Genomic DNA, 12,036 nt, shown 5'->3' on the forward strand with positions numbered 1-12,036 from the left:
AGCCCCCAGAAGGTGGCTGTGGGTGGGATACAGGGCTGTGGTCTGGGGCACCGGTCAGAAATGGTGTGTCTTGACTTCACCGTAACTGACCCTCCAACACAGATCTTCTGGATTCCAGATGGTGTCACTGAAATCAGTCAGACCCACTTTCCTTTTATTTAGAAATCTATTTTTTTTCTACTTCATAGCCCTAAAACCACCCTCTGAAAAGCCTCTTTTGTCCACAGGATGATAGAAAACACATTTTTTTTTACAGAGTTCTGGTAAAGTAACCTTTGGGCTCAGATCTGTGCTGAAACTAAGGCAAGAGAGAAGTTGCTTCACTAAAGCTGCACTGATGCTGAGCAGCTCTAAATGAAGTCCAGTCTCAGCCTGTGTCCTTCTTCCTGTTCTCCACATTGGCTCAGTGAATGCTTTGTTCTGTACTCAGGTCATTAAATGGGATATTGGTGCAAACGGCCAGCACATCCATAAAGGAAGTGCTATCCCTTGGTAGATTGAAACATCTTTGTTTACATATGAAGTCATACCCTGTCATCTTCCACAGACATTAGGGTCCAAACAGCACTCGAACAGACATTCCCTTTGGAATGACTAGGATTGTTCTCCACTCTGAACGTCTGCTAAAACAACTGATTTTTATAAGTCATTACTTAGCGTGCAGCCAAGGCAGCTACGGCTGGTTTTCTGCAGTGAAAATAACAATGCCAAACAAGCCCTCCCAGATCACAGGGACAGCAGAAAGCTTGAAATGAGTGTCCTGGTTTATGGAAAAAGGAGGGTCCTCTGAAGTCACATCAAAAAGTGAGCAAAAAATGAAGAGGGTGTATTCACACACACACATATTTTTTTTTTTTCCCCTTTTATTTGCTGTCCAGAACTGCCTTCAGACCTGGATTTTTTGGTTTTGCCCTGCTGAAACAGGAGGCTGTCATGTGAGTAAGAGACACTGTATTGGAGAAAGAGACCCAGCTCAAAATAGTTGTGCAAGTCATGGCTCCTAAGCACATGCCGTGTATGTTAAGTCCTACTGACCTCAGAGGGACATCAGCTGAGGAACTTAAACGTATCTAACAGCACTGAATGTCATAAATGCCAATCGCCTGAAGACAAGCAGAGCCAAAGAGCAGCATTGAACTGGTGAGTGCCCAGGTCCAAGACCTTAGGTATGGATGGACAGCAGCTTTATACTGAGAGATGCTAAGATCTCGGTGGGCATGATTTGGAAGTGTCCAAGGCCCATAAAGTCTAAAGGCTTCTACCTACTGCAGCACATTTTAGCTTGGGTCCTACTCCCCATGTTTTGCACCAGAAGGTCTCCTTTAGCACAGGATGGAGAATCATTAGCAACAGTTCTTCAGTGCAGAAGTCCAAGTTAACACAGCTTCATGGCTATAAAGAGATTTTCCTCAGCCAGTACATTCAGTGGGGAAAGAAACAGTTCCCACTTACACACATTTTAAACTTTGGATGACATCCAGCAAAAGAAAGATTCTCTTTCCAGCCCCTCCCCTAAAATAGGGGAGGCAATTTGCAAAGAAGTCAAACTGGACTTGCATTTTTGTAATAAAGAAGGACTGAGTCAGTTGTAGGGGTTTTGGGGTGTTTTTTTCGTTTGTGTTTTTGTTTGTTTTGTGTTGGTTTGTTGGTTGTTTCGAGGGTGGTTTTTTGTTTTTCAGGATAAGAACTGGGAGGCAACTATGAAAATTGATGACTTAAACTACAAAAGAATGTGTTTATTGCTTTGAAAAATTTAAGTATTAATATCTGTAATCACTTCAATAACTAAAGCTTTGGAGAAGAAGTCAGCTATATAGCAGAACTAACAGTCATCTTCTAAGATCCCTAAAATCATCCTGCAGAACGAGGAAGATAAGCCATGACTACTGCATGGACTCTTCAGCCCTTCATAAAGGGAGAGAAAAGAAAATCATTAGGTAGATACAGATGGAGGAAAATCAGAGGGTTGGAACTGAGTTATCAGCCAACTGTTGCTGGTTTATCACCGCCCGCCAATCACAGTACTTACTGCCAGGATGACTCTGTCTCGCTCAAGAAGATCAGCCAGCTTGTGCAGGAGTCGTCCTCTGCTAAGGGCATCCATCTGTCTCCACGGAGACCCCCTCTGGAATGCTGCCTTTGCTGCTTCCACTGCATTATCTACATCAGGCTAGAGCAGCCACATACACAACAAAACCTCAGGTTACAAGGAAGGAGTGGGACAATGGCACAGAAACCCCAATCTGCTTCCTAGATGATGCTGTGGCTACTAAACCCAAGTCATCTGACAAAACTACTTCCATTTTACTCCTGGATTTTGGACTCGAGCCTGCAATAAGTTTTGGGTGTGGCCTGAGCTCATAAGCATCCTTAGGGTCAGAGCACCAATGGAGTCTTTTAAGGGTAATTTTCTGCAACTGGTTTGTTTATACAATAATCCACAGCCATGTTCCTGCTGATATAGGATGTAAGAGGAAGGAGAAACAAGATCCCGATTCTGTCCCTATTACAGCTTTCCCAAGCATGACAAGCCATTGGCCTGCATGAATCATCCTCTTCTGAGCAAGTATGGGAAGGAAAGTCCACCATGACAGAGATCGGTTTTATCCAGGGGAACAATCACAGCTCAGATCCCTCCATTCAGACCCACTGCAACCCATGCTAGTAACAGTTAACACACTAAAAAAGCTCCCTTGCTCCTTGATGACAATTCCAGAACACTTCTACCAGATGGGAAGGGGTTTGTTCTTCAGTGCTATGACAAAGGCATTTCATCTACACAGACTTAGTGCCACTCTCCCTTCATCTCCCAACTGCTTTACCATGCTCTGGACCCAATCTAACCCCATCTACCCAATTTACTACTCAGGCAGGCAGCAAATTTCCTCTCTCCCCCCCACCACCACCCCCAGAGTAGCTTCATGCATTTGCTCTGGCCACAGTATGCCCTGGATTCCTCCCTTCTTCCCACATACTTGATTTAAAAAAGTGAAGCTAAGGACAACCTCCCGACCCAATGAAGTCAATGGGAACACTGCCATCAACATCCACGAGGCCAAGGCTGTACCCCAAGCATACATAAAGCATACTTCACCCTGGCTTTGGACAGAATCCTGCTCTATGTAATGTCTGGCACAGCCCATGCCTCACTTCAGCTGATGGAGAACTTGCATCTCACCACAATACACGGCTCAAGGGGGTGGGAAAGGAGGGAGAGCTTTAGGCCTTGATTGTTCCTCATAGTGCTTCACAAGTTGCTCTCATTTATGTCTTATCTCAAGTCTTGTCGGGATATAATTATGAAGTAAGCCTCTGCACTGATCCAACGAGGTCTGGCTGTTCTCCCCTCATGGGGAAACGTGATGGGGAGACATGCTGCCTTCTTACAGCAAAAGTTCATGGAGAAAAAAGGAAGTCATCACCCAGCAAAATGGCACCTTACACTAAATTTGGCTCCTTGTCTCTACAAGAAGATTACACAGCTTTAAAACAGTCTGTTTGGAAAAGAACACCCTTTTGGAAGAGCACTGATGGGGACACCATTGGAGAAAGCTTGTGCTGTTACAAGGGGTTAAGAACGGCTCTGGTCAAGCAAGAGTGCTGGCAAGGCAGAGGTAGCAAGCAATTGCTGTGCCCAGGCAGGCATGTCCTGCCTGGGGCCCATCACCCACTGGCAGAACAGGCCTTCAGAAGAGTTAGATTCAGTTGAGTTGATCTGGATTCAAACTGGCACATCACAAAAGCCAGAAGGCACCACCAGCCACTGCACACTTATGTACTCCCCATGCTGCCTGCTGGAATGAAGACTCAAGCTGAATGAAGGCAATATTTTATGTGACAAAGCAGACAAAGAAGCACCAAAAGTGTGTCAGGTTTAAATAAGTTTTCCTTTAGCAGCAATTAATTAGCTTCTGTGCCCAGGCTGAGAGCACTGATGCACAGAGCATTGGGTTTGCAGTGGCAGAGGCCACAACACAGCATGCCTTCAGTACTGAGGGACTTCCCACCACCCTGGCACTCACAGGAACAGGGATGAGATGGACATGTGGGCCAAGGACTTCAGTGCATGCCCAGATCTTTCCCACCCTCTAAATATGGGAGCATCTGAGCCATGCTGCAGCTCCTGTAAATACTAGTTGTCTTCATTCTTGACTCCTCTTGGACATGCTGGGTATGCACAGCGGCTTGGAGACCACAGTCACTATCACACAAACAAAAAGGCTTTCCAAAACACCCTCAGGGGTGGCACCACCAAGTGAGATCTTGTGAGCCTGCACAACCTCAATAGGCCTGAGAGACCAGCAAAAACAAGGAAATTCTTCAGGAAGGCTGAAATGCCATTCTTAATCCATCCTGTTATGACTAGGCATTAGGGGAGTCTGAATGGGGTGTTCACTGCAGGCATGTTGCAATAGGTAGGCACGACGCGTGACGGAGAGACTCATAACTGTCAAGGTGCCAGGGACACGCTGCGGTACACAAAACCGCAAGGAGGAGGTCCATGCATCCTGGTGCTGCGTTCTGATCTACACAGATTTATTGAGCATGACATAAAAAGCTCTGCTAAGAGAATATTAACATTGCAAAGTCAAGTATTGCAGCATTGGGAAATGCCTGCAAACCTTCATACCCACCCTGGATGTTTGCATTGTGATACAACCCCCAGTTACACAACCACATACCGTTTTCCCCTGAACAAACTCATACTGTTCCTTGTTCTAAGCTACCTCCTCCACCTTCCTCTTGTGCCTCAAGTCCTGCTCACAGCGGCTCTGTTTCTATCCTGCTCCTTTTTCCTCTCTCCTGCCTCAGCAGCAGGCTGAAGAACACAGTTGAGACCATCACTCCACCAGCTCTGAGTAGGGAAGACACCTGCAAAAGCAGCCTTGTTCTGCTTCAGGCTCAGCGTGCACAACACTGCTACAGTTTGGCTGGTAAGACAACGTGCCAGGGATGGAGCGCACCCAGTGGAGACCGTCTTTCTTCAATCCAATTACTAACCTTTTGAATAGCCTCCACTGTGTGCATCTTTGGAAAGGCACTTTTCTGACACAGGGCATGAGCACACCACAGTTTCTTAATTAGAAGAGGTTCAGAGCTGACCTGCTCCCCTGCAAGCCCTCTGCAAACAGTCTACACATTGCATTGCTATAACTTTTGAACCAAAGTTTCAACCAGCTACAAACAGCATGTTAACAGCCCAAAGTGTCCAAAAAACACATTATCGAGGGCACTGCAAGTCTGCTGTAAGGGATAATATCCCTGAAGTCTCTTACCTCTGCCTGCTGCTGCAGTCTGAGGTGGGGGTAGATGCCTGTGAACAAACCCTCTTACAACCCTTCAAAGATCCCCATGGGAGAGTGAACTGCTTAGAAGTGACCACAGCACGCTCCACAGTGTCCAGCCCACTCAGTCACAGCTGTGGACCTGCTGCCCACAGTCTGTGGCAGCCAGCTGAGCTGCACACTCCTTGAAGGAGCACCTTTCCCCCTGTCCTCTCTGGATGTTAGCAAGATGCTAGAAGAAAAAATGCCTGTCTTCGAGTGTTACCAACAGCACCAGAGAAACGGCAATGGCACAAGTATTTTTGTCTTTACGTGGTAAAATCAAGACAAGGTGGAAGTTCTGGGGCTGCACTATTCACTTGAGGCAGAAGTCTAATGAAGAAAGTTATTCCTTCTGTATTATCAACGTGGCGAACACTAAGCTGTTATCTAGGAGGCAAAAAGTCTCCAAGAATCCAGTGGAAGCATTTGCCATTTTATTTTCAGTGCTGCTTTTCCACACAAGACGTTCCTTTATCCCCCAACTATGCCATCAAAGGCAATTCCATCTTAAATTCTCTAACTAAAGAACAGACAACAAAAGCTTTGCTCCTAGCCTCACCAAGCATTGACCATGTTCCAGCACCTGACTAAATGGTAATCACTGAGACATCAGCTGCTAAATTCCCCACCCCTCACATGCAGCCTAAGCAAAACACACTCTGCATGGCCAGGGAGGAGCAGGTTTCAGTTCAGGGCTAAGGAAGTGGAGCCCTGCTCCCAGGCTGCGGTGAGGGTAGAGCCCACCCTGGCACAGCACAGCTGAAGGCAGAGCCAGCACCAGGAACCACCACAGGGTCACCATACTGACCAAGACAAAGTATGGTGGCACACGGGCAAGACACTTGAAAGCACCACCAAACACAATTCACCACTTGCTGTAGCAAGTTCGACAGACTGGAATTACAGACACAGGAGGGGATGTTCAACCAGGACAAAGGAAGTCTGAGGACTCAAATTGCCAAAGGACAGTGGGACATGGTCAAGCGTCACCAGCAGCCAAACAGCTAGCTTCCCAAAGCTTTGGGATGCTTCTCATGCACGACTCCACGTTCTAACTAATCCAGGTCCAACACCACTCAGTTCCCTGCAAAAGCCTACTTAGACAAAAAAATTTTTATTTATTTTTTTTAAAGTGTGATAAAAGGGGTGGAAGAATAGGCTTTCAGCACCCAAGGTATAGCCAACAGCCTGCAATTCTTCTGTGCACCAAGAAGTCAGCCACCTATGCTGAGCATCCATGGGCAGAGGGCTCCACTGACTAGCCCCAAGGCAAGGAAAGGTTTACAGTGACTCTCCTGCAAGCTAGAAGCTGAAAGTTATCCTTGAATTCAGGCAGGGACAAGTCTCAAGAAGGCAAGCTGAAAAACTTGCCTTTTAGTTCTGCATAACATTTTTCTTTAACCAAATCATTAAGAAGCAGGCTTGAAATACTCATGTAATGCTCTATAACTGCTTGAGGAGACACTTAGCTCAGGGAACAATAACAACGTCATGGTTTCTGCATAGCAAAACACAGTTGCATCAGAGTTAGCTTCAACTCCTCTGTTTACATGCCACTGTAATTAACCACAGTTGTGTCCTATCCAGTTAGTATGAAGGAATTACACATGATGTTTGGTTCTGTCTCCATCTGTATATGCCCCATGGATGCACAGACTCCCAATGGCAATGGGTCTCAGAGGCTGCTTTAGTGCTATCCAAAAGAACAGCTACCTTACACAATATTTGCACGCAGGCTGGAGACTTGCATTGCCAAGCAAGTTTGCTCCCATCTCCAGAAGGATCAGGCTCTATACTCTACATGGTATAATACTCAAACACATTGCCCCTGCTTAACTAGTATCACTCCTACTAGGAAAGAATCTCCAAGGCAGCTACTTGGCTGGAAACTGGGCAATGGGCCTCACAAGTATTGGACAAGTTTAGCTACCAAGAAAAAAGATACCACAGTACAGGCAGAAACACCCACACTGCCCATCACTTACTGCCCACAGAGGTGAGCAGCCAAAGTCCTGGTACAGCAGAGAAGATGTAAATCACTTTCCCATGACATACTGCATAAAGCCAGCTCTTTGCCATAGATCAGGCCAGTTGGCTCATACATGATGAGTTTTGGACAAAACATGTCACATCTGATTGTTCCTCACCTCAGACTGTTACCAAACACAAGTAGTTACATCCCAGGCTATCTACAGCACACCAGGAGCAGGGACTACAAAAGTTCTTGAGAGATACTAGCTTAGTTTTAACTCAGAGTTGCCACATCTGTGCGGGAGGCCAAAACTCATGATACCAACTCAGTTGGAAAAGCAGCACCACATCTTTAGCAGAAAGTGGGCAGTGTTTGCATGACTGAGCTTAAATTCCCCCAAAGCACTCAGGTTATTTGTTGATTGTTTTTAAAAAAGGTTGAGTGTCAGTTCAGTGTCTTCAACTGGCTGCCAGGCAGCTTGTGCATGAACTACTGTCAGGGACGTGGATACACCATCATTGCCATTTCCGCAGAATGGCTGCTTCTTTCCAGTCTATAACATAAGAACAATGCTGAATCTCATTTCTGAGTGTGTTCAGCAGGCATTTCCTACCAGGGAAAGTGACTCTGCCAAGCTGGACAGGACTGATCCCACCCAACCCCTCTAACTCTTGAGCAGCACATCTAGTGTCCCAGACGTCCAGCTCACAGTCTGGCCAGATGTACGTTGTCATTGAAAACCAGCTTTTCCTCTGTGTGCTTCCCTACAAAAGGGCATCCCTTGGAAACCATCTTTTGCACTGCCTTTCCAACACCACTTACCTTGTCTCCTTCCTCAATGTCACAAATTTTCTCCAGCGTTGAAGGGTTGTAGGTGGGGAATTTCTTTCCACTCGTAGACTCATGCCATTCATTGTTAATAAATATCTGAAGAGATAGCAAGGGGAGTGGGATGGGGAGAAGGAAAAAAACACACAAACTGATGCAGAAAATACAAAAAAATAAGGCCCCAAGGCTTTTCAGTTTCCATTGACGGCAGAGTCAAGCACGTTCAGCCTCTCTCCCAGGGAGGCTGTTTGCGATACAGACAGCATTTATCCAAACTAGAACCCAAGTCAGAGGACAGATGAAAAAGCCTTTGCGAGGATGGGGCCCACACAGTACACCACCATAATTTGGCAATGAGAAACACACAGTTTTTGAAATACATCTCCATGGGAACAGCAAGCAGACACCAAGAGAAACTTATGGTTCAGGCAAAAGGAGCCCCTTGTTATATGCTACAAATGAAATGTCAGCACAAAATATTACTTGGTTATTTGTATCCTGCCCTGGGCTACTTCCACGACTTGATCCCCCAAGCAGTGACCAGAGGAGGGTAAGTCCTGGCTCAGTTCTACCCCACCAAGCCTTGTCACAGGCTAGACCAAGCCTCCCACATCACTTGGAGTTGTCTGTGACAAGATTTAAGTGTTTCAAAATATTGTATTTCCAGAGCAGGAACAAACAGTCCCGGTGTTGCGTAACTGAAAATGCATTAAATACTAGAGTGTTGTTACTCACTGTAAACAGAACATGAATACCTATACACAATTAATTGATTCAACATGCATCTTATCCACACTGTGATCTAACTTGGCAGTGTTATATTTTATAAATATACTTTAAATAAGATTAGATGAAGTAATCTTTATTAGTAGCCTGTTAGCGGCTGTAAGCTAGTACTTTTACTTGGAACTCATCCACATTTGCAATCTTGTTTATGAGTCTCTACACACCAGCAGGAGATTAATGTTGCATCCCTTACATTTGGAATTCCCACTGCTTTGGGTCATAGTTTTCTCTCCTTGAGCAGCTTTTTTCCTGAAAGGAGTTTCTCCTTACTATTTCTGCAAAAAAAGCGTCCAAGACATCACTGCCGTAAAAGCTGCACTTTTGGACCCACCTGTTTCAGACAAGCTGAGAAAAAGAAAATTTTGCCAAGAAAGTTTCCAAGTAAAGTCACAAGAAAAGATACAGGGTTAGAAATATTAACTAACTTGACACATGCTCCTGAATTACCCCATACACATTTTAACTTCAGTTTTCCTTTGTTTCACTAACGACAAAAGTCACATTATAGATGTGGGAGATATTATAGGATCTTGTAAAGTTACAGCATCAGGTATATGCTCACAAACTAAGGATTGGGGCAGGACACCGTCTTTCCTCCGCATCCAACATTAATTCTATGTGAAAGGGATGGGATAGGAAAGTGCTGTTCCTATAAGAACTCACACAATAGCAACAGAATTAGGCTGTTTTAAAAGTAACATATAAGCTGGCATCATTCTGGGAATCACACCACACAGCCCAAGTCTTTGGTGCCAGGAGTTGAAATCAAACAACAGCGTATCAGCCATTCATGCTTCATACCCAGGATTTGGGACACGGGATTGCGGACAGATCACTTCGATCACACAACCACGACAAGCATTAAGATGCTCTATAAGTAAGATCTCGGTTGAAAATTTTTCCTCTCTCTCCCAGCCTCATAACTGGTAGAACCAAAAATAAAAATCTCCACTAAGCAGAGGAAAGCGTGCTGTCAGCTGTAAACATCTGGTGAGACTCAGAGCTTGTAGAAAACCCCTCACAGATTTATGAAAACTGACTGCTGCTCGTTATTTCCTCAGATGCACTGGGAGCATCAGATCAAATGTCAAATTCACACTTTTAATTAACATTGGTTTCCACTTTTAAGAGACTACCTTGATACCTTTAGTGCATAGAGTCTCTCACAAAACTCTGGAGAATAAAAATCATGTGTTTTAAAACATACATGGCTGCAGGATCAGATCCCTAAGGAGTATTTAAAAGTGTTCACAACAATAAAAATAACAAAAAACAGAACATTTGGATGTTTAAGAAAAACTCTAATGGCCGCGTCCATTTCGGACACAAGAAAAAGCTGTTTGTGCAGCATTACGCCATCCTGCAATCAGCAGCTGCAGATCCAATTTGTGGCTAAACGACAAGTTTATCTTACAAAGAAAATGTAGATAAATTTAGGAAGTTAAAATTTAATCTAGTCCAGTGATTACCACTAATTGCTAATCTGTTTCAGTACTTTGGATGCATAATTCAAATCAACACCTTGCTGGATAAGCTATCGCTGTTTACTCCTTCTCGCTGCAAGAGAATGAACTTCGAGTTCTGCTTTTTTTAAAAAAAAATACTTAATACAGAAACATAACAGTAATTAAAAGGCTCATTCAGCCCCTCCAGCTCTTAGTCCAGCCACATAGTTCAAATTATGGCAGTCAAGGCTGCCTGGCAGCGTAAGCAGCAGCCGGGATATTCTCCCCACCGCGCAAGACAGCGGGTCAGGCTGTTGCGGAACAAAAAGCGCCTCGGCTACCGCGGGGCTACGGCTGCGTTCGGGAGCAGGGATTTCTGCAGCGGCACCCAGCTCCGCACCAAAGCCAGCCTCGCCTCTGGAAGACAGAGGTACCAAGCTTGGGAACCTTTGGTTGAACTCCAGAGGCCGGGAGCAGCCGTTTAAAAGGAGGCTTGGTGGTGAGCAGAGGTGTGGGTTTCTGTGGGCTTGCGGCTCGACTCCTCATCCTGCAGGGTGGCCACAGAGGAGCTCTGTTGGGACACCGAGCCACCAAGACGATGTGCATGAGCACCACTGCTCTTCAGGAGCTGTCGGGTAGCCCCAGTTCCATCACAGAACCCTTTCCCAAGGCCCAATCCTGCAGGACACTGGTCCTCCTCCACACTCCCTGTGTTCACCAGGACCCAAACCCACTCCCTGGCACTGATCCCCCTCCCTGCAGAGCCCCATCCCACTACAGAGGAGCTTCACATGGGGTCAAGGACAGCTGAGGGCAACCCAAGCAAGCGGCTTCCTCACAGATAAACCCCTTCTCGCCTCTGCCCAGGCTCACCCCATCCCAATCCACTTTCACTGAGCACTAACACGATGCTAAAGCATTTAGGGGCAGGTCTGCAAGCACTGCGTGGGGCACTCAGGGCGAGCAGGAGGGGACAGGCTCACGTGGCACCACCACTCTCACACAGCAGGGCACACCAGGGCCTGCCACGCAGCCATCAGAGGGGGCCACAGGCACCTGGGGCAGCACCACTGGCTTGCTGGTGCTTATTTTCATTTAAAAAAATGTCATTTTCTTGGGCTTGCGGTTTAGGGTTTGGGGCAACTGCAGCTCCCCTAGAAACACCACAGCCACCTGCTTGCTCCAGTCATTCAGCTGCACTTACACCCCTGTAAGCCCACTGCCTAGGGCAGCAAGAGGAATAAGAAAAACAAAGAAAGACGACAGCAGGGGAGAAAATTTTATATTAAAAAGAATAACACCTCACCACCACCCTGACTCCACCAAGACCCAGCAACGCTGCAGCCCAGCCCACCGCTCACCTCCCCTCGCCGGCTCACCTTGGTGTACCGCACCTCCAGGCTCCGCAGGGGCCGCGGCAGCGACGGCACCTTCCTGTCAGGCTGCCCGTTCTCCACCGCGCCGTTGAGGGCGGCCATGTCCGCGCCGTCGAGCCCGCGCCGCCCTCTGCCGCTGACAGCCCGCGGCGCCGCCTTAAGAGCGGCGCGCGCCGGGCGCCGCCGCCCGCCCCCATTGGCCGCCGCCCCGCCGAGGCCCCGCCCCGCCGAGGCCCCGCCCCGCCGAGGCCCCGCCCCGCCGAGGCCCCGCCCCGCCGCGCGGCGCGCAGGTACCGGGCGGC

At 47.0% G+C, this 12,036-nt stretch overlaps 1 protein-coding gene across 2 annotated transcripts in view; it reads right to left on the reverse strand.

The window, feature by feature from the left end:
* The window catches only part of ALDH1A3 (aldehyde dehydrogenase 1 family member A3), a 32,949-nt gene extending 21,113 nt beyond the window's left edge, over positions 1–11,836 (reverse strand). For both annotated transcript variants that reach the window (XM_086620061.1, XM_086620060.1), the window contains exons 1-3: positions 11,738–11,836; positions 8,122–8,226; positions 2,030–2,170 (exon numbers count right to left, since the gene is read on the reverse strand). In XM_086620061.1, the coding sequence (XP_086476187.1) occupies positions 2,030–2,170; positions 8,122–8,226; positions 11,738–11,836 (345 nt within the window). The remainder of the gene's footprint in view (positions 1–2,029; positions 2,171–8,121; positions 8,227–11,737) is intronic.
* Between the last annotated feature and the right edge of the window lie 200 nt (positions 11,837–12,036).

The sequence above is a fragment of the Tauraco erythrolophus genome, chromosome 14 (assembly GCF_009769465.1).
Source record: "Tauraco erythrolophus isolate bTauEry1 chromosome 14, bTauEry1.pri, whole genome shotgun sequence".
Lineage (NCBI taxonomy): Eukaryota > Metazoa > Chordata > Aves > Musophagiformes > Musophagidae > Tauraco > Tauraco erythrolophus.